The sequence below is a fragment of the Haliaeetus albicilla genome, chromosome 9 (genome assembly GCF_947461875.1).
Source record: "Haliaeetus albicilla chromosome 9, bHalAlb1.1, whole genome shotgun sequence".
NCBI classification, from domain to species: domain Eukaryota; kingdom Metazoa; phylum Chordata; class Aves; order Accipitriformes; family Accipitridae; genus Haliaeetus; species Haliaeetus albicilla.
In genome coordinates this window covers 5,743,246-5,765,040 of record NC_091491.1, presented here as the reverse complement: position 1 = coordinate 5,765,040, position 21,795 = coordinate 5,743,246, and the positions used below count along the sequence as shown (strand labels likewise).

At 64.3% G+C, this 21,795-nt stretch overlaps 2 protein-coding genes across 4 annotated transcripts in view; both read right to left on the bottom strand.

The window, feature by feature from the left end:
* The window catches only part of PHF12 (PHD finger protein 12), a 33,229-nt gene extending 28,930 nt beyond the window's left edge, over positions 1-4,299 (bottom strand). The window contains exons 1-2 of one of the 2 annotated variants that reach the window (XM_069791197.1): positions 3,814-4,299; positions 3,284-3,465 (exon numbers count right to left, since the gene is read on the bottom strand). In XM_069791197.1, the coding sequence (XP_069647298.1) occupies positions 3,284-3,465; positions 3,814-3,879 (248 nt within the window). In that variant the 5' untranslated portion in view covers positions 3,880-4,299. Of the gene's footprint in view, positions 1-3,283; positions 3,466-3,813 lie in introns of those variants that run through there. The other variant, XM_069791198.1, reaches the window with a different exon arrangement.
* A 688-nt stretch (positions 4,300-4,987) lies between these two features.
* On the bottom strand, positions 4,988-20,345 carry SEZ6 (seizure related 6 homolog). Of its 2 annotated transcripts, none has more exons than XM_069791195.1 (17): positions 20,184-20,345; positions 11,651-12,226; positions 11,439-11,572; positions 10,357-10,549; positions 9,837-10,022; positions 9,595-9,763; positions 8,923-9,089; positions 8,645-8,839; positions 8,137-8,275; positions 7,855-8,051; positions 7,584-7,778; positions 7,309-7,500; positions 7,032-7,229; positions 6,900-6,938; positions 6,674-6,794; positions 6,484-6,586; positions 4,988-5,849 (listed from the first exon to the last, which is right to left on the bottom strand). In XM_069791195.1, exons 1-17 carry the CDS (start codon positions 20,248-20,250, stop codon positions 5,817-5,819), a joined length of 2,904 nt encoding a protein of 967 aa, XP_069647296.1. In that variant the 5' UTR covers positions 20,251-20,345; the 3' UTR covers positions 4,988-5,816. The 2 variants fall into 2 exon arrangements, with proteins under 2 accessions (XP_069647296.1, XP_069647297.1); XM_069791196.1 differs by having other exon boundaries at positions 4,988-5,833.
* Positions 20,346-21,795: the final 1,450 nt, after the last annotated feature.

Below are 21,795 nucleotides of genomic sequence, written 5' to 3'. Positions count from 1 at the left end.
TCACCTGACTACAATATTAATCCAAGTAAGTTGAAACCAAGTATCTGGAAGGGATTTTACGCTTTCCTGTATCTCTCCCACCAAGCCAGTCTATCTGCAGCCAGGCTGGTAACTCTCCCGGTCCACAGACACTTAGAGTACCTGTAGGAGTTTTATGCTGAACTAGCAATTCTGAAACGGAGTTGTGAGAAGAGCTGACACCCTGACAGATGAATTGGGAAGCCACTTCCACCCACATGGATTCAGGAGAGCAGTTGTTCCCACAGTGTATCAACAAAACTTGTTATTTACCATCAGAGACACGTAATACTATCAGAATCGGAAAGTTTTGGGGGTTTTGGTTGAGCGCCTTCTGTTGTCTGCAGAAGACAATAGGTTTAGGTACCAAGCTGAAGTTAAGACAAACCGCTGAAGTTTGAGAACCACACACCTAATGAAACCAACTTGCTCTACACATTTAAACAACATGATACAGAAGAGCCTTCTCTACACAGGAAGAAACAAAACCAGTTTATGGGCCACTGAGCTGGGTTAACTCCTGGGTTTGCCTCCAGCCGACTGCGTGACTTGGGCTGATCACACCCCTGTCATTCATTTTCTTTTATAATATGGCCTCTCCTATACAGCTTTAATCAAGTGATCACAAATCCTAGACCAATTAAGAGCTTTTTTTTTTTTTTTTTGCTATATTGACAATAAATGCAACCTGGTACTAAAGCTTACAATAAATATTTAAAGAACAGGTAGGCTGTCGACCCAATTCAGCTAGTATGACCCAGCAGTATATTAAACTGCTATTCAAATGACTTAAAACAAGAATTGCATTACAGCTGCTATTCTTTAAATAAAAAAGGAGGCAGAAAGGAAGTTGCAAGTGCTGCCTTTATGCCTAAGTGTATATCCAGAATGGAAGTTTGCTTTAAGCAAGATGTAGGAGGTAGAGGGAAGAAAACACGAAAACAAAACCTGAGCATCCCTTCGAAACAACCTGGTTCACTTGAAGGCCTTGGCCGAGCGACAGACAGAGGTCCGGCAAGCTGGGAGGGAGAACCAGGCCCAAGCCGGAGGCCTTCAGGCAAAGCCTATCCAGCAGCGCTGTGCCACTCCAGACCACGCCACCTCCCGCAGCAGAGTTTGGGCTACTGTCAAAATGGTTGGCTGAGAGATACCCCAGGAAAGGCAACAAGTGAAGTGAGAAGGTGTAATCAGAATTGCCCCTTCCATTTCTGTTCTGAAGGGTGACTAGTTAGCCAAAGATTTTTTTTTTTATAATTATAATGCAACTAACTCAACTACAGCCAAAGTTTTAGAGATATCCCATTTACATGACTGTTTCCCACTCACTAACTATAAGAAACTTGCCAAATGGAGCCGTGAAATTTAGCCAGATTTAAGCCATGCACAAAGTGGTCTCATTTACGGTTAGGTTTAACTAGGATTCAGAATCAACCAGGAAACTCTACAGGATTAGTCACAGCTCCTCCATCTCAAAACGTGATGTTTTAGCCATCGCCCCAAGCTCACTAAGAGAAGGATCAGGATGTGCTCAGCAGCACCTGAAAGCAAACACTGAGTTTTAAGCAACTATGCCTGATAAAAGAAAAACAAACTTAAATTAAAGCTCACCGAGAAGGCTGGACAATAATAAAAAAATTAAGTAACCTCCTAGTAAATATTAAGAGGACCTGCACCAACCACCACCAGTAGCACTTCCTCAGGGTAGGAGAGATGATGTCATGGCTGCACACTACAGCATTGTCGGGTTTGTCTGGCTACACACTGCTAACGGGACACTCCCTACAGAACTGTGACCGCACAGTCAGTTTTCCTGGTATCAGCAATCAGTTTAATAAGTGTTCAGAGACCTGCAATTAGCATATAAACACAGTATAACCACCAAGCAAAAGAAGAAGAAGGAAAAAAAAACAACAGGAAAAAAAAAGCAAAGAGGAGACAGCTGTAACAGGGTGGCAAACAAAGCTCCAAAGCATGAAAGAGAGAAAGGAATGTGGTTAAAAAATCTCCCCTAAGGAAGAATACTCTGTACGCCCGAGCTCCAGCTGTTTGACTTGCCCTGCTCCCTCCTCCACTCCATTATCCACTCTGGCTGCGCTAATTTAACACAAACCGCCCGCCTGTGTCAACTGTTGAAGGGGAGATTCGGGTAAGGTGGCCTCGGATGCATCTGGGCTCCCAGTGCAGAAAGGAAAAAACTTTGGGGTGTAAAGTTCAGGTGCCTTTGGCAGGTCACTTTGTGCCGAGAGCTTAGGAAGCTGTGAGGGAAGGCAGCAAGAGTCCTTCCCCGCTGCAGCCTCTACCGACTAGAGCTTTGCCACCGCCTCCACACGCACCTCGACTCCCACACGGCACCCAGATTTGCATGCAGGAAGATCTGCCTTCATCAACAAAGCCACGCAACTCCCAGCAAGAGGACCCGACTGCCCCCAATTCACGGCAGTCACTCCTACGGATGAGACAAGCAGGTCCAAAGGGTCAGGAGGAAGGAAAAAAAGGAGGGAAAGGAATAAACCCGTCCAATTTTAAAGTCTGGAGGCCTGGATTTCCACAGGGAAGGTATTTCCACGTTTGAGATACTGGGGGAGCGCTGCAAGGGTTTGGAAGTCATATATGCAGCCAAAATGGCGCTGAGAATAAAAATATAATTTAAAGGAAGGTCGCCATATTGTAAACAGTGAGGCAGGGAGACACAGAGACAGCAACCTCCATTATTCCCAGCAGCTGCAGCAGCACGGAAGCGCTGGGAACATCAAGGCCTGGTGTGGAGACGCCACCATCGCTTCCCCCCCTCTGGCCAGGACCTTCCGGAGCTCCCCCCACCCCAAAGCAACACACCCTTAGAGAAGGGCAAGGAGGGGAAGTTATCCGCCCCGGGGTGGGGGAAGGTGTGTGGTAGGCTGGGTAAGGGCAGCACCAGAGCAGCCAGGCCGCGCAGCCATCGGCCTCGCTCCTCCTCTAGGCCTCTCGGCTGCTGCTCAGCACAAAAAGAAAGGAGGGTGGTAGACTCGCCCACCCCCCCACCCCCCAGAGAAAGCAGCGAGGAAGCTTTTCACCTCAGCTGCTGCGGATTAGTCTCGGGGGGGATGGACCCGAGTGGGGTTTGCACCTCCTTTTTGTTCCTGCCTGCTACACCCGGCCCCGTGTCCCGTCCCGTCCCCCCTCCCCGGGCAAGGCAGGGACCTAACGGGAAGCGGGAGCTGCTGGAGGGAAGGTGCTGCCTGGACCGGGACGGCCAGGTCCAGAGGGAGATCGCACCGAGCCTTACCAGCACTGGAGGTGGAAAGCGGCAGGGCAGTGATCGCAGCACAGCAGATCCCCTCCTTCCTTGCAGCTATCGCAGCTATCGTGGTTAGTGGCCCTGCCACTTCGCCTGGGCTCCTTCTCGGGCCTCCTGCTCTTCTTTTCCCCATCTTCGCTCTTGGGGGGAGCCAGGAGGGCTTGGATTTGCTGCACATGCACAGACAGACAGAGAGGGGCTGGGACCGAACCTGTACCCCAAGCGCCCTTCTCCCAGCCGTCAGCGGGGGGAGAGCGGCCCCGGGACCGCCGGGAAGGACTCGGGGTGGCGGTGGTGGCGGTGGGGGGGGGCCACACGACAAGGCCTCGGGCCGGACCCGCCCCGCCCGCCAGCCCCGTGTCCGGGAGGGCCTCTCCCGGGGATTGGGCGAGCCGCCTCCGTCCCTCCGCACTTCCTTCTATGGCCACGGGGCTCCGGGGGGGGGGTCCCTCGCCATTTTGCAGCCCCGCGGCCTCCCCGGTCAGGCCTTCCCCTCCCCGCCGCCACCCGGGCCTCACCTCCATGAGCCCCCCGGAGGTGTCCAGGTCGTAGACGATCGTCTTGGTCTCCATCTTCTCCCACATTCATCCAGCCCGGGAGCGGCCCCGAGAGCCCCCCCCGGCGAGAGGGAGCGAAGCGGGGGGGGGGGGGTGTGGGGTGTAGGGAAGGGGAAGGGGGGGGGGCGGCGGCGGCCCCTCAGCGGCGGCGACTCCGCGTCGAGGAGGGGGCGGCGGCGGGGCCTAGCCCACGGGCCGCTGCAGCTTGCCCGTCGTCGTCCTCCTCCTCCTCCAGCCGGGCCCGGGGGCGGCTGCGGGGGGCCCCGCGCCCGCTGCCATGCCGCGCAAGAGAGGAGGGGAAGGGGGTGAAGGGAGGGGTGGAGGGAGGGAGGGGGCGGCGCGGCCCCGCGCCCGCCGCCGCACACGCACCGCGCACGCACCACACACAGGCGGCGCCGACGCTCAGGGCCCCGCCGCCGCCGCCGCCGCCGCGCCGCCCGCGCAGGCGCAGACCGCGCCCCGCCGCCGGGCCCCCCACCCGCCCCGCGCGCAGGCGCGGCCCCGCGCCACCGCCTCCCGCTCTCGGCCCTGGCGGGGGAGGGGGGGAGGTGGCGGGGTGGCGCGCGCACCGCCATGGCGCAGGCGCGACCCCGGCACCGCCTCCCCTCCCCCCCTCCGCCGCGCGCTTGGGCTCGCTCCGCCCCACACCCCCCCCCTCCCTTTTCCCGCGCAGGCGCGGGAGAGGCGGGGCGAAGGAAGGGCGGCGCGCAGGCGCGTGGCTGCCGTCACGTTCCGGAGCGAGGGGAGGGGGGGAAGCGGGTGGAGGGAGCGCGGCCGTCGGTGACGTCACGGCGCGGGGCGGGGCGGCGGGGCCCGCCCGCCGGCAGGTGGCGCGCGGCGCGCCTGTGCGGAGGGGGCGGCACCCTGCTCGCGACGTTAGCCCCGCGGAGGCCACGCCTCTTAAAGCGACACTGACCCCCCGCTTCCTCCGCGGAGGGGTGGGAGGAGGGGGCGCGGGGAAATGCCATGGGGATGTTGTGTGGGTGCGCAGAGTGGGGTGCCCGGCCCTGCTGAGGAAGACGCCACCGCTTCTTCTAAAACACCAGTTTTTATTAATGAAACAACCAAAAGATGGGGAGGGGGGGCGGCTGGGGCCGGAGCCGGGGCCACCAGCGCGGGTGGGACGCGGCGTGGGGCCGGGGGGGGGGGGCACAGCCGTGGCCGGTGACACCACCACCCCCCCCCCCCCGCCCACCCCGTTACCCCGGGCTGGCGGCCCGGATCCGGCTCTGCTGGGGTGCCGGGGTGGGGGGGGACGACACGGGACACGCCGGTGGCGGAGGGGACACCCCAGGGAGGGGACAGCAAGCGGGGGGCCGGGGGGGACGACACAGCATGCTCGGGGCACGGGGGGGGTCACGTCCCTGCGTGGCGGTGGTGGGATACACGGGGGTGCGGGGGAGGGGGGCAGGCCCTGTGCTGGGGGGGGTGGGCGAGGGGTGGGGGGGGCAATCCAATGGCTACCCAAGCCCCTCGCCCCCCCCCCGGGGCTCTGCAGGACATCCCACTGCCCCCTCCCCGCCACAGCCCCCCCGGGAGCCCTTACCTGGGGGGGGGGCCCCACGGCCCCACTCCCCCTGCTTGGGTCCCTCCTCCATTGCAGTGGCCGGGGGGGGGGGGGGGGCTGCTGTGCCCCTGGGGGGGGGCAGGATGGGGCCAGGGGATCCCCGCTGGCTCAGCACCCCGTGAGCCCGGGGTGGGGGTTTGGGTGACAGAGGGGCTCAGGCTGACCCCACGGGGGTCTGGGTGGGTCAGGGGGCTCGGGCAGACCCCACGGGGGTCCGGGTGGGTTGGGGGTGGCAGGGGGGGTAGCCGGCACCCAGGTTGGTCCCGCCGAGCACTCGGCTTGAGTCTCCTTGGGAGAGGTGTGCCCGGCCCGTGCCGGGGGGCCGGCAGGCATGGGGGGGCCCGGGAGGGGTGGCTGCGGTGCCCAGCTCCGTGCTGCCCGCGCCTAGATGGACACTTCATATTCCCTCGTCTCCTGCAAAGAAAACAGACTGCGAGGGGTTGGACACTCGGCAGTGCGACGGCGTGCCCGGGACAGGGAATCTCCCACCCCGTAGGGCCCTGGGCGGGGGGGGGATATCCCAGCCCATGGATGGCCCTGGGGATGCGTGTCCCATCCCACGTGTGGTCCCATGGATGGATGTCCCAGATGATATGTGGTCCTTGGATTGATGTCCCTTCCCACGCATGGTCCTTGGATGAATGTCCCAGCCCATGTGTGGTCCCCAAATGGTTGTCCCAGCTGATGTCTGGTGCCTAGATGGATGTCCCATCCCACGTGTGGGCCCTGGATGGATGTCCTGTCTAATGCATCGCCCCCGGGATGGATGCCCCAGCTGATGTGTGGTCCCCGGGATGCATGTCCCATCCCATGTGTGGTCCCTGGATCGATGTCCATCATCCCTGGATGGCTATCCCATCCTATGAGTGGTCCCTGAATTGATATCCCATCCCACGCCTGGTCCCCGAATGGATGTCCTATCCCACGCATGGTCCCCGGAGCGCGTAACCCCATCCCACGCCTGTCCCACCCCACGCACAGCCCCTGGCACGCGTGGCTGATGCGATGCAGGGTCCCTCGGGGCGCCCGGCCCTGGGTGGCATGGCGCGGGGGCCAGTACTTACTCCTGTCTCGTAAGTGGGGTTGTCGAAAGCCGACTCCACCGTGATGTGGTCGTAAGGGTGGGAGCCGGCAAGGGGCAGCTGCAGGGCTGGTTTTCCCTGGAGCCTGTGGGGAGACGGTAGCTGGAGTGGGCACGGGGGGGGCCATGGGGACCCAAGGGGGTGACAGGGGACCACCCACCCGGCCACTCACTTGGAGAAGTAGAGGTAAATGCCCCCAATGAGCAGGGCCACCACCAGCACGGGCAGGAAGACGGCGATGGCGACGTTGGTGCCTTCCAGCGCCGTCCCCGAGGGCACGGCCTTGGCCACAGCTGCCCGCGAGAGTTGGGGGGCTCACCGAGGGGGCTCCCCACATCGGCTGCACCCGTGGGTGCCCGGCTGCACCCCGGGCTGCCCCGGCAAACCCTTGCCCTTACCATCCAGGTTGCGGTTGCTGTAAAACTCATCATAGGAGGCTGGAAGGGGCGGAAGAAAGAAGCCGGCATCAGCGGCGAGAAGCGGGGTGCCGAGCCGTGCTGGCAGGGTGCTGGGGGGGGGGGTCATCTCACCCGCCTTGCAGATGGGAGGGGAGCCGCTCCAGCGTGAGGGGTGCCCGGGCAGGCAGCGCAGGCTGCCCTCGCCCAGCAGCACCCGTCCGGCAGTGCAGGAGAAGCGTAAGGTGGCTCCCGCCGGGTACAGCCGCCGCTCGGGGCTCTGTCGCCCGCCCGCCGGCACGCCGGGGTTGTGGCAAGGCTCATACGTCTCCGCTGTGGGGCAAGGGCACGGTGGCATCAACGCCTGCCGTCGGTTTGGGGGACGTGCCCAGGGAGGGGGTACCCGACTCACGGATACACTTGGGGAGACGGTCGCTCCACTTGGGTCCCCCCGCGGCGCGGTCGTGGCAGGTGAGGGTCCCGGCACCCGCCAGGATGTAGCCCTTGTCGCAGACGTACTGCACAGTAGCTCCCACTGGGAATTTAGGGCTGGAGACCACCCTGCGGCTGTGCTCGGCATCCCCGGGGTCCCGGCAGGAGGTCACTGCGGGCAGGATGGACCGGTGGTAACGGCGGCTGCTGGGGACGCGCCGCAGGGCGAGGGGGACACTGGTGGGTGCCGCTCACCCCGCTCACAGGAGGGCAGGTCGCCACTCCATGTCAGGTCCCAGTGGCACATCAAGAGGTCGGTGCCGGCCAGCTGGAAGCCAGGGTAGCAATGGTAGGTGACCACGGTGCCATGGAGCAGTTCTGGCTGCGAGGACGTCTTCCAGCCGTTGGCGATGTCCGGCAGCTCGGGGCAGGTGTCGTTACGGGGGACCTCTGCGGGGTCCATGGGGTGAGCAGGGCAGCGGGGACACCGGGGACACCGGGGATGCCATCCCACCGTGGGGCTCACCGGAGAAGTGGATGACAAAGCCTTGCCGATAGGCAAAGGCGCCGGCACCAGGGTCGGACTGGAACTGGACAGTGACATCAGCGGTGGAGGCGTAGAGCTTGAAGCGGCCACGGGCGCCTGTGTACTGGCCCAGGATGCGCGCCGTCAGGTCGTCCCCATCGTAGAAGGTCAGCATGTCCCCCGTGCCCAGCCGCAACCTGGGGCGGTGGAGCCGTGAGGGCGGGGGTTGCACGAAACCCCCCTGTCCCACCGCCCCCATCCCGCGGGCGTCCCTGCACTCACACGCGGACGTCCAGCATGACGCGCTTGTCCTCCTCCACGTGCAGCCCCCAGATGCAGTCCTGGCCCTTGCCGTACGCCTCCGGCCAGTTGGGCGACAGCACCACACCGGCCGTGTCCGTCAGCTCCCCACTGCACACCGCTGTGGGTGCACGCTGGGCTTGGCACTGCCACGGGGGCACCCACCACGGCACCCACTGGCACCCGCCACCCCGTGTCCAGTGCCCACCACAGCCCCCTGGTTCCAGCACCCACCATCCCCGTTGGCTCTGGCTCCAGCACCCGCCATGGCACAGCGGCTCTAGCATCCGTTGTAGCCCATCCCCGACTCCAGCACCCACAGCAACTCCCAGCTCCAGCTCCCACCATGTCCCTCGGCTCCAGCACGCGCTGCAGCACGGTGGTTCCAGCATCCATTATGGCCCATCCCCATCTCCAGCATGCACAGCATCCCCCAACTCCGGCACCCGCTGACCCCCAGTTCCCTCAACCCCCCGGCCCCAGCGCCCACCGCGACACGCCGGCTCCGTCTCGTTCCACTGCGGGTCGCTGGGGTCAACGCACTCAATGATGGTGGAGCCCTGCTCCAGCGTGTAGCCGGGGTCACAGCTGAACTCCACCGTGGTGCCCACGGGGTACCGGGAGTCACTGGCCGTGAAGTTCCCGTACTTGACGAAGGGCTCGTAGCAATGCCCCTGCTCGAAGGCTGCGGGCACAGGGGCGAAGGTCTGCGGGGGCCAGGCGGGCATGGGGATGCCCGGGTGCCCCCCTTACGCCCCGGCCCCGTACCCTCGTAGCGCAGCGCCATGCCTGCAGCGGCCCCGCTGCTGTCGGTGGTGAGCTCCACAAAGAAGTGATGCCCGGTGCTGAGGAGCCCCTCGATGGGCAGGTACTCCACCTCGTAAGAGTCGTACACCGGTGGTGCCTCCACGTTGTTGCCGTTGCGGATGATGAGCCTGCCAAGGCATGGCAGGGGCAGCGTGCTGCGCTGGCCGTGGCCAACAGTACCCATCCTTGGGCATGGATGGCAGCACCCAGCCCCAGCCATGGCCAACAGCACCCATCGTTGAACATGATGAATGGCACCCATCCTTGGGCATGGCCAATGGTATCTTCTTGAACATGGCCAACAGCACCTATCCTTGACAGTGGCCAATGGCCAACAGTGCCCACGCTTGGGCATGGCCAATGACACCCACCCTTGAACATGGCCAACAGCACCTATCCTTGAATATGGCCAGTTGACACCCATCCTCCAGTATGACCAGTGGCAGCCATCCTTGACTGTGGCCAACAGCACCCATCTATGGGCAGGGCCAACAGCATTCATGCTTGAATATGGCCAACGGCACCCATCCTTGACTGTGGCTAACGGCACCCATCCCCATCCTTGAACCTGTGCCTGGCACTGGGCTGTCCCAGGGTGCAACCTCCCATTCCCTCCCTGCCCCAGTGCCAAACCTGTCGTCATCCTCTGCCAGCGAGACCTTCTCAAAGTGGAGGTGCAGGCGGTGGCCGGCGGGTGCCTCCAGCAGCCAGTGGCATGTCAAGTTGTTGCTGTAGTTCCCAGGGAAGCCGGGCGAGACGATGCGTCCCACCGTGGCATTCCGGACCACCCCGCCGCACACCGCTGCAGAAGAAGGACCGTCAGCGGCCGCTGTGCCGTGCTGGCCGTGCTGCGTCCCCCCGGTGCCGGTGCTTACCGAGGCAGAGGGGCTCACGGGCGCTCCAGAAGGGACGGGTGGCATTGCGGCAAGTGAGCCGGCGGGCGCCCTGCAGCTGGTAGCCGGCGGCACAGCGGAAACGGGCATCCCCGCCGGGGTGCAGGCTGCTGACCGAGACCTCCCCGAAAGCCGGCCGTGCTGGGAAGGGGCAGCTCAGCAGGTAGGCTGGGGGCAGGTAGCGGCGTTACGGGGTGGGATGATAAATCCCCCCGGGACCCCAGCACCCTCCTTCTCAGCCCCCCGGGAGCACCTGGGTGCTGCAGGGCTGGGTGACATGCCACCTATGGCTGACAGTAATGATGCTAAATGAGCCTGTAATTGCTCACGCCAATTAGCTCTCTCTTAGTGTTCTTCCCCTGGTCCGTGCCCGCTTAACCCGCCAGCGGCACAGATTAACTCCGGTGCACATCGCCACACTCTGAATTAGTGCCATGCCGGGGGCAGAGCCCCACTGGGAGATACTGGGGGGTTGGTGCCGGTGGTGGGTGCTGCCCTGTACCTTGGTAGCGGAAGCAGTAGGAGCCGGGACTGGGGGGCCGGGGGCTCTGGAAGCGGAGGGTGAGGAGGTTGGCCGGGCTGCGGATGACCTGGCCCCGCAGCAGGAAGGACTCGTTGGCCAGGAGGGTGGGCTCCAGGCCCCCCGCGCTCTCCACCGTCAGCGTCTCCCCCTCCGCCAGGCTGATGTTCTGTACCTGCGGGGGATGGCCAAGCATCACCACCACGGCATCGCCCCGGCACCCGGCTTGGAGCCGGTCCTCAGACAGCTTCCCTGTGGTCAATAGCGCGCTGGAGCTTGTCTGCGTGGGGCAGCGCCTTTCAAACACGGTTAGCAGTGCCATAAACCATCCTGCGGTGCAAAGAGCCGGAGCACCGCGACACAGCCGGGCCCACACCAACAGCCCCGCCGACAGCCAGGCGTGCGCTCCAGCTCTCCGGACCAATTTGCTATTAACGATGTTAATTAAGCAGTGCTGCACGGTGATGAGCAGCAGCACCGGCGAGTGCTGCTGTGCGAGCTGGAGGAGCAGGGGCTGACCAGGGAGCTTGTTGCCTTCCGGCTCACCCCCGGCTTTCAGCGAGCCACGGCGCTGCCCCGTGGCAGCTCATGCGGTGGGCCGGGCAGAGGTGGGCACACGCAGCCATGTGCCGCCGACGGGAGCAGCACGAGGCCTCAGCACCGTGGGAGCTGCCGTCAGCCTCTGCTCCTGGCAGATGGGCACCGAGTTTTCCTGGCTCTGCACCACAGCGTCGCACCCGCCGGCATTGCTTACGCCTTCTCCATCAGTGCTTCGGTAATTAAATCCCACATCGCTGCTTCTGTGATGGGTGCCAGCCGCGGCAGCCGGTGGGAACAGGATGTCCTGGGGCATCCCACCGGCCCGTGTGTCCGCATCCCTGTCCTGGGGCCCGAGGGCGGGTGATGCCCTGAGCCAGCTCTCCTGGCTTGGGAACGTGGGGACAGGGACAAGGACAAGACCGTGCGTTTGCTGCACCCCACACAGCCACCCAGCTGCGGCATGGAAGGACCACGCTTGCCTGTGGGCACTTGGCACCCCATCCCACCCGCGCCCCCCAGCTCACCTTGAGCTCCACGCCGTAGCCAGGGTAGACGGAGATGGTGTAGGTGCAGTCCAGGCTGCCATCGTAGGGGACAACGGCCGGCTCCGGGGACACCAGCCAGCCCTCAGGACCCGCCAGGGTTCGGTTGCAGGGGGCTGGTGACAGAGGAGACCCTGGTTCAGCCCCGCTTTGCCCCAGCTCCCCCCCCCTCCAGCTCCCTCCCCAGCGCCCACCTGGTCCCTGCAGCGTGGTGACGGTGGTGGTGGTGATGGTGGAGGTGGTGGTGGTCCCCTCCTCGTCTCTGGGGACCACGCCGGCCCCGGCGCGGGGTCCTAGGGATGTGCCGGGTGTGGTGGGTGCCCAGCTGGGGGATGCGGGGCTCGACTCCGGCACCCCGGTGGAGGACCATGAGGGGTCGGCACCCGGCACGGCCCCCCACGCATCCCCCCACGGCCCCGGGCGCCCTGCCGGCGTGGTCAGCGGGTCGGTGGGGAAGGCAGCCCTGGGCAGGGCTGGGGTGCGCGGTGGGGGTTCAGGGGCCGGGGGGCCAGGGGCCGGCTGGAGGGCACCGGCGGGCAGAAGGGGGCCGGGGCCGGCAGGCAGGAATGGCGCCTGGCCCAGGTAGTCCTTCTTCAGGAAGGCTTCGTGCAGCAGGTCCTCCAGCAGCGGGTGATGGTTGAGGAGCTTCAGTGTGGGTGCCGTGCTCACGAAGTGAGCCTCTGCCTCCCGCTCTGCCGGCGTGGGTAGGGCCGTCGGCTCCCCCTCGGCCTCAGCGTTCTCCCCGGTTTTCCTCGCCAGCCCATTGAAGCCTGGGGGAAGGAGAGAGCATGAGGTGCTGGGAACCTGTAGACTGATGCTGCACCAGGGACCGATGCTTCATTCTGGACCAGCGATGCACTGTGGACTGGTACCGCATCGTGGACTGATGCGGCAGTGGGGACCGGTGATGCACCAAGGACCGATGCTTCATCACGTACCAATGCTGTGCCCGATGTGGCACCCGGGACCAAGCCTTGGACTGATGCTGCGCCAGGTATGGATGCAGCGCTGGCAACTGATACCGCACCGGGGAGCGATGCTGGTGCGGTGCCACAGACCTGTGCTGCGCCGGGGACCAACGCTTCACCATGGACCAACGCTTCACTACGGGCCAATGCCGCCCCGAGGACTAGTGCCCCCCTGCACACCAATACTGCGCCAAAACCAGGATGGCAAACAAGCACATCGACCACATACAGTGGGACCCTGCCACAGCTTAGCCTCCACTGGGGCAGTCCTGGCAATTAAGCCCTGGATAATTAATGCACAGCTGCAGCTTGTACCACGTTAAGGGGTGCCCACCTCTCCCGTGACCCAGCCCTAGTGGGGACAGCCCTGGGGTTGGGTGTCCCTGGTCACAGCTTGTCCCTCTCCACCCGTGCCAAGGGTCCCCCGGGACCCCGCATCCGCATGGTGCAGACATGCAGGTGATTGCCGTGTCTGCTGTGACCGGCTGCACCGGGGATGCCACTGGAACCTGAACACTGGGACCCTGCTCCAGGCCACCAGTGTAATGAGTCCATGAGAGCTCAGCTTCTCTCCATCCACCCGCCAGCCAGGCCGTCCCCAGGCAATGATAATCTACCAGGGACCCCCCCGCCAACGCTTCCCACCTCCCACCTGCAGCCACGGGGATCCCCCCACCATGGCCCCCCAGACCTCCCATGCATTAGTCCCTGGGCAAATCCCCAGCGTGCCCAGCCCAGCCGTTTACAACCTTTAGACCAAAGAAACCCCAGAATTTAATCAGCCCTAATGAGCCACCCAACATCTCTCCCTGCTGGATCTGGCACAGCACAGTCCCCTCTCTCGGGGGGCACAGCTCCCCAGCCCCACCATGCCATCAGAGGGGGGATGCCACGGCGGCAGGGATGCCACGGCAGCATCCAGCATCTCTCCGTGGCCCGGTGCGGGGCATGAGGCCGTGATAGCGTGTGGGCACGTCTCGCCGCCATGCACAGGCGCTGATGACACGATACTGCCAATTACTGGGTAATTATACCGATCCGTAGCAGGGCAGGGCCCCGTGAAGATTAATTACTCCACGACTGCCACTTTTAAGGGATTATTAAGAGACATTAGCATGGGTGAGCAGCGTGGCGGGGAGCCGTTGGGTGCTGGCAGGCATCCCCCCCCCACCCTGTGTCCCCAGCACCCCCCTGCCATCACCCTGGGCCGGTGATAATGCCCCGGGCGCAGCGGGGAGGCGAGCACCTGGCCACACCGGCTCCAGAAGGTTCACTTGCCCCCCAGCAAGGCCAGAATTATTTTTTAATAGGATCCATTTATTAGAACATAAAAGTTAATGAGTTTATACTGAAAGGCGCCAAAATCTCTTTTAGGCTTTAATAGCAGATTAGTGCTCGGGACCGGGCCCTGTGCCGTCACGGCTGTTCCATGCCGTGAAGGCTGGGGCAGAGACGCCCACCGTGGCCCCCTGCGCCCCCCTGCCCATGGCATCGCAGCTGCCCGGGGTGCTGGGGACCACAGTGGTCCTGGGTGAGACCGGACCCTGCAGCAAGGTCCCATCCAGGTGCTGGGGCCGGGCTGGGCAGTGCCTAGGCACCGGGTGCCGTCCCGGGCTCTGCGTGGTGCTTTGGGTACCACGGGATGCTCCCAGTACCGGGGGATGCTGAGGACTGGGGATGCTCTTGGTCCTTGGGGGATGCAGGATGCTTGGGGCACCGTGGGAAGGCAGCAGGCGCCCAGATGTTGCCACTTGTGCCCAGGTGTTGCCACCCATGCCCCTTGAGCACCTCAGGATTAGAGCCTCCACCTCCACAGATGTCTCTAAGCAGCTTATCTCCAGTGACCGTGTCACAGCTGTGTCCCTCCCATGTCCCCAAGGTGACCAAGGGCCGGTGACATGGGAACCTGCTACCCAGCACCCAGCCCTATGGGCCCGGCACCCAGCAGGGACCCCCCAGGGCTCAGGGTGGGCACAGACCCTTGCAACAGGGCCATCGAGTCCCGCCAGGCCCCCTCGGCATGCGTGGCACGTGCTCGCACCCAGACCAGGGTCCTAATCCCTCACATCGGCTTTGCCGGGCAGGACTCTATTAACGGCAGCCGGGAGCCGGGGAGACGCCAGAGACTAATCCGGCTGCAGCAGGCGGCTGTCCCCCCGGCAGGAATCGATGCTGCCTGCTGTCGCAAATAAATAAATAAGGTGGCACGCAGCCACCCGGGGAGCACCGATCGATGCTGCCCGCCAAGAAAGCAATAACAGAGCGCCCAGCTCAGCAGAGAGGACAGGGCAGAGCCCTCGGCTGCCCCAGGAGCATCACGGCTCCGTGGCACGGTGGTGCGCTGTGCCTCAGTTTCCCCATCTGTAGGAGGGGGCTGGCAGCCGGAGCAGGCGGGAGGTACGGACAGCTAGGTCCTTGGCGCAGGGAGGGGGAGGACAGGAGTTGGAGCTCACAGGAGTCCAGGTTTATTTTCCAATTTAAAATCCAATCTGGCTTTGCCCCCACGGCCGGGGCCGGCAGCCGTGATGAATGAGCTGTCAGGCAGCCGGTGCCACGCTCCCCCCTCCATGGCCCCCACGCCCCCCCCCCCCCAAACCACCTCCAGCCCCTCCAGCGGTCACAGGATGGGGGGACGTGCCCGGCTGATGCCAGATCCCCATCTCTGTCCCCTACCTCGGTGGCCTTGGGGAATGGGGACCCCCGGGAGGCGGCAGGGGGCACCCTCCGTGGGCAGGAGCAGGCAGGGAAGGAGGGTGGGCGCAGGCGGTGGGTGGGCAGGTGCAGGCAGCGTGAGAGCACAGGCAGCGTCAGGAGGCAGGCAGGCAGGCACGGGTGGGTGGTGTAAATGTGCAGGCAGGGATGGGTGGGTGCAGGCAGCGGGTGGGCAGAGAGGTGCAAGCAAGAGCGGGTGGGCGAGCGCGGGCAGGCGGACGCAGATGGCGTGAAGGTGCAGGCAGGGCCGGGTGGGCGCAGGCAGGGCTGTGCAACCCGCTCCCCACCGCACAGCCCTGCTCCCCGGTGCCGCCCAGCCGACACCGCTGCCACACAGCCGACCCACCGGCAACCCAGCGTGGCAAGCCGGGCACCCCATTGGTACCTACGCTGGCACCCACGTCCTGCTACCCCGTGGCCTCCTCCACCCCGGCATCGCCAGTGTGACCAGATGCCCGTGGCCAAGCCGGGCCTGCCGGAGACGCTGCGGGGGGAACACGACTCAAGGGGCTGCCCCAGTGCCGCCACGGGCGAGCATGGCTGCCAGCCCCGGCAGCTGCCGGAGGAGCCCAGCTTTAATATTCATGGCGGCGCTGGCGGGGAAGCATTTGACCTTGTATGTTTTGCGATTCTCCTTGAATTGAACAGTCATTTACCCGCTGACACATGTCACATGTCGCCGCAACCGGTTCCCTGGAGCATCGCAGCGGCGGCGGTCGAGCACCGGCTGACATACCAAACGCCGAGCCCCGAGCATCACCGACACAGGGTGAGCACGAGGCCAGAGCCCGGTGGGCACCAGGGTGCCCATCCCCGGGCCTTTCGTCCCTCCCCACCTGGTGGGTGCTGCGGGGTGCCGGCGGTGCCCCCATCCCCTCCTCGCTGCCCACGGCCCATGTAATCCCGCTTCCCCTGCTCTCCCTGCGGAGCTAATGCATTTGTACAGCAATTTCCCTGAGCGGCGGCGGTGATAAATTGCATGTCTGCTGCTATTTCGGACCTGAGCGCTGGAGCCGTGCGGTGCCATGTCCCCCCTCCCCGTGCTGGCAGTGCCCAAATCAGCCCCCCGAGCCCTGCATCAGGATCCCCCACCATGGAGCCCCCGCCACTGGGCAGCACCCACTCGGTGCCACCCTGGAGTGCCCAAGGCATGGGTGCCAGTCCCCCCCCCCAGGGCTCTGTGCCAGCTCTGAGCTCCCCCAGAACCCAGCACAGGTCACCCCCCCAGCACACCCAGGGTGGCAGAGGGGGCACCCAGCCCAAAGGGCACCCCTGGGTGCTGAGGGTGCCTGCCTGGCACGGGGACAGGAGGCGGGCAGGGAGAGCAGAGCCACGTTGCTCTCCTGGTTCCCCTTCCCTCCACCCGCTGCCGGTGACAGTAATTGAAATACGGTTGCGGGAGGCGAGCGAGAGCTGCTTGTTGGGCTCCGTGTTGGGCTGCTCAGCCATGTCATCCTCCCCGCAGACACCATTCCCTCCCAACAGGCGGGAAGCACGGAGCATCGCCGCCTGCTCCCACTGGTGTCGGCATCCCGGCTGCCCCCAGCGCCCACCTTTGCCCCCCTGGGAATTCAACGTGAGCGTCCCCTTGCCAGCAGACCCCGTACCCTGCCCCATCACCGCTCTTCACATAGGGTAACCCATCCAGTCCTGGAAGCCACCAAGGGCTGATGCTATGGCCACCTGTGTCCCTCTGCTGCCACCCCCCAGGGCAGCTGAGGACCATCGGAGCCCACCGTGCCCGGGCATTGCCCCCGCGCATCGCCCAGCACTGGCTGATCTGGCATTTCAAGCACCTCTCTCCATTTTCACAGGGTCACAGCAGCGCTCTCGCGGCTGATTAATATTTGATCCCTTCAGCACAGCTCGTTACTGCATTTAAATTATATATGTAATAACCCCTGCTGGCACGGCGAGTGTGCGGGCCGGCTCCTGCTGCTTCTCCCGCAGGCAGGGGATCGAGCACATCCCCAACCCCGGCCAACGAGACCCTTCAGCGCCTCGGAAGATGTGACGAGCGGTGTTGGGTCTCAGCACTGGGCAGGCTGGCGGGGAGCCAGGCAGATGAAGACGTCCCCAGCTGCCTCCGATGGGTCCAGGCAGCCCCTTCACCCTTCCAAGTATGCCTGTGGCAGGAGAGGTGCTGGTCCTCCGGCTGGCCCCGTCTCCCTGACAGCCAGAGGAAGGGATGCTGCCGCTTCTGAGCTGTTGCCTGCGACTGGAGGGAATCCATTACATCCCTGGTTATAGGCAGCTTTCAAAGGCAATCTTTCAATTGTGCGCATTTAAAGAATTGATTGGAGGTGAAATTATCCTCTCCCGCCGGAGACACAACTTCAGCCACCTCCCCCGGGGACTGCCTGTGCTCAAGGGGGGCTCGGCAGCCGGGGGCCAGCCCCGGCCCCCACCCGGGCACAGGGCTGCACATGGGGAGATGCAGCCCCGGTGAGGCCCGTGCCGATCTGGGGGTCCCACCAGCAGCACATGGGGGGACCCCCCCACTGCTCTGCACTGGGCCTGGGGTTGCCCTTGCTGTGCCCTTGCCCAGGTTCCTTTGCACCCCATTTTCCCCCCCATATTCCTGCTGCTCCGGCTCTGCCAGGCAGCTGCACGAAACCTGGGGCCGCAAACCTGCGCGGCGCAGCGCCACGTGCCAAATTCATCCAAACCAGCGCTAACCTGCAGCCGATCCTGCAGTGACCAGGCTCCCAGGGGCACGGTGGCTGGCCCAGCCTGCGCCCTGCATCCCCGCGGGGCAGCCCTGCCTGCCCGCCCTCCAGCTTAAGAGCATTATCCAGATAATCCTGGCCTGGTGGCACGGCAGCGTGGCGGTGATGAACTCCTCTGAGGCACGCAAGGGACGAACACACACGCCGTTAATTACTGTAGCAGACGTCTGCTTCCTTCCCGGCCCCCTCCTCGTACTGAGGCCCCGACCAGCACCCACATCCCCAGGGACATCATGTCCCCCAGATGCATCATCCCCACGGGCACGGTGCATCCAGCTGAGACTGGACAGAGTGGCACAGCTCATGGAGGCACAGCCAAGCCCCATGCCCCCCACCGCAACCCATGCTGCTTCCCATTACCCCATGCTGCCAGGACCCCAAATTACACGGAGCTCCCTTCAGCGTGGCAAAGATGATCCCCTCCCAAAAAAGCCAGGCCTGCCATGGCTTTGGAGAGCTGGGGAGAGGGGGTGCAGTGGGGCAGGGTGGATGGAGCCATGTCCAGCACCGTACCCCCTGGCTGCACCAGTGCCATGGGGCCCAGACCCCGCTTTCTGCTGGGGCAAACACTTGTGGGCACTGGGGGCTGGTGCTGCCCCATGGTTGGGACAGGCCTGCAGGTCACAGGGTAGCAGGAGAGAGACAGGATCATGCCCTGCATCGCTACCACCCAGGGGGCATTGCCAATCCCCCCAGCCTAGGTGAGGGATCCGAGAGCCCTGTCCCTACATCCCCCAGACCTATGGCACATCCCCACCACGTACCAGCCCATCGATGCCAAGTCAAGGCCATGGTGACAGCAAGCATGGCGGTACTGCACAGAAATTGGGGTGCTGGGCTGGAAGACCTGCCTGATGGGAGACAGGGAGCAGATGGGTGAGCTAGCCCCATGGGCAGCTGCCAGTACATGGTGGGGGGACAAAGGGGACGGGAACCCCATGGCTCCCAGCCCTGGGAAGAGCTCAGCATCTCCCAGGGCATCTCTACCTCTAACATTCTGGGAAATGCACATGCAGAGTTTAATTAACTTTATTGATATTCAGAAATTAGGGGACTGACTAGAGGTAATTGCTCATTAGAAATCATTAAAGTGACACTGTAAGCACCAGCCTCCCCTGGGGGAAGCCTGCCCTGCTCCCAGGACAGAGCAAGGGGCACGGAGCCCCCTCCAGCCTTGCTTCTCCCCCCCGGCAGGGCAGGAGATGGGGGTGCCGTGGCCTTGCCCCTCTTTCTGCCTTGCAGAGGGTTCCCCATACGCTCCCCCCAAGCAAGAGGGCTATGGCAGCAGCTCTGGGTGGGAGAGCGAGACAGGAATAGCAGCGGGCACAGGGCCACGGCACCCTTCCCCGGCTGGGCTCGGCTGCCAGATGGGGAGTTTATGTAACTCCCGGCACGGCTGCTGCCTGCAGCTCGGCTGAGCCATGCGGGCAGCCCGCATCCCGCTGCCCGCATCCCACTGGGGCCAGCGGGACCAGAACACTGCCCGCTCCTCGCCCCATGCGTGCTGCCCACCATCGGCATGGCCATGGTGGATTGGGGCACCCCAAGCCCCAGCGGGTCCCCCCCAAAACCCCAGCGGGTTCTCAGTCCTGTTTTTTTGGGGCAGCAGAGCCGCAAGGCGTCGAGGCTGCCAGGTTGCCTGTACCCCATGGGTGGCAGAGCTAACGAGTCGAGCTGGGTGTTGGCTGCTCTCCTTGGGAAGGACCAACACCCGCCATCCCTGCCTCTCCCCTACACCCTCCCCGGAGCCGGAGGGGTCACCCCAGCCGAGGTGGGGGGTGGCGGGTGGAGGAAGAGCCCAATGTCCCCAAGCCCCGCGGTGGGGACCGCATGGAGGAACCGGCTCACAGCTCGCTGCCGGGTGTAGGCTCGAAGGGCTCGGAGGGTGGGGAAAGCGGGTCCCACCGGGCGGTGCCGTGCCTGCCCAGCCCCCGGTGAAGCGGTGTGTTCGTCCCCCCCCACTACCACCGGTAATACCGGCAGAGGGGCTGTCGCCGGAGCCCGCCGGGGGCGGCGTTGCACCAGCTCTGCGCGCCCCCGGCGGCTCCCGCTCCCCGCGCCAACGAGGGGGGGGGGATTGGGAGCGGATAACGGGGCGGGGGGGGGAAGGATTCTCGGTTCACCGGGGGCTCTCCCCCGCCGCACCGGGGGCGAGTGCAAGTTGCCAAAGTTTGGCGGTGTCGGAGTGGGGCTGGAACCACCGGGACCGGGGTTGATTGGTGTGTACAGGGGGGAGAAGGGGGGGGAGTAACCGGGATGGGGGGGGTGACCGGGGGGGTCAGGGTGGTGGGGGTGTGTGTGTGGGGGTCGGCTCTTACCGTGGGCCGGTACGCGGAGGAGCGCGGCGAGAAGCGGCAGGAGCAGGGCGGGCGGCGGCGAACCCATGGCCGGCGGCGGTCAGCACCGCGGACAGCTCCGCGCTGCGGGCACGGCCGCGCCGCGCCGTAACGCTCCGAGTGCGGCGCCCGCCAATCCCGGCGCCGGGAGGGAGAGGGGGGGGGAACCTCCTCCTCCCCCACCTCCTCCTCCGCCGTAACGCTCCGAGTGCGGCGCCCGCCAATCCCAGGGCAGGAGGGGGGCGGGAGGGGAGGGGGCCCTCCCCGCCGTAACGCTCCGAGTGCGGCGCCCGCCAATCCTGCGGGTTGGGGGGGGGGGGCTCCTCCCTGCCAGCCCCCCCCTCCCAGTGCCGTAAGTCTCCGAGTGCTGCGCCTCCGAATGCTGGGAGCTGAAGGCTGGGGGAGGGGGATGTCCTATCTCCCCCCCCTCCCCGAATACCGGTGACCCCCGGGGTGAGAAGCCGCCGTGGGAAAGGTCCTCCATGCCCACCCCATCATATCCTGCCCCCCCTCATGCTGCACCCTCCAGGACACCCATCACAGCCCCCCCCAGCTGCCCTTCCCCATCCCTAAATAGCCCCAACTGGGGCTGGGCTCATCAGCCCCCAAGCAGGGAAACCTGGGCCCAGGGCAGCCCTGGCAGCTGGGCACGGCACAGAGCAAGGGGGGGACGACCCCTTATTCTATATGGCGAGGGGTCGATATCCACTCCCCAGCCCCTCCAGCTCAGGGTCCCGCTACCCCCAGGGTGGTGGGGGGCAGCCAGCCCTGTAGCAGGCAGATGGCGTTGGCACCAGCACCGAGCGGTTCCACACTGGCCGCTGGACGGCTCTCGCGTGTGTTAAAAATAAAAAGAAAAACCCAGCTCTTTGTTTAATAACCCCCTCCCCATCTCTACGAAAGCCCAGATGGCTTCGCCTCTCCGCGTTGATGCCGTGCGCGGCACGGATCCCCCGCAGCCCGGCCAGCCCCGGCTGCAAACACGGCCCACGCAACCATCGCCGGGTGGGGTTTTTTTATTTTTAATCCCAGGCCCTGCTTTGCCGACACGTACCGCTCCTGCCACGGAGAATGGCAAACCATGCGCTGCGTGGCTCGGCATGGGGAGGAAAGAGCAGTGGCCAGCCCCACGGCACGGGCTGCGTGCCACCAGCCCCACGGCCACGGTGGGCTGGCAGCGATGCCGCTGTGGTCCTTCTTGTCCCGGGGGGGCCTGCGGTTCCGGGCGGAGGGCAGCCGGCGTTCCTGCAAAGCACTTTCAGTGCTAAAACCGAAACTTTGATCCACCGGTAGCTCCATCAATGTTTAATGCACCAAAACCCTGGTAGGGCTTGGAAGATGAGCATTTTGAGGCCAAATTGAAGTTTCTAATATTATGATATTTAAATGATTTTAATCCACCCGACGCTTCCCCAGGCACGTACCTGGACTGCTAATGAGGGGCTGCCTTCGGCGGCTGTTGGTTTTGACACAAAGCAAACAAGCCCTTTGCAAATGCCTTCAAAGCGTCGAGGAGGTAAAAGGAGGCGAGTGCAGCCGGAGCCGGCACGCTGCGGCATGGCGGTGAGGATGCCGCGCTCCCCACAGCCACGAA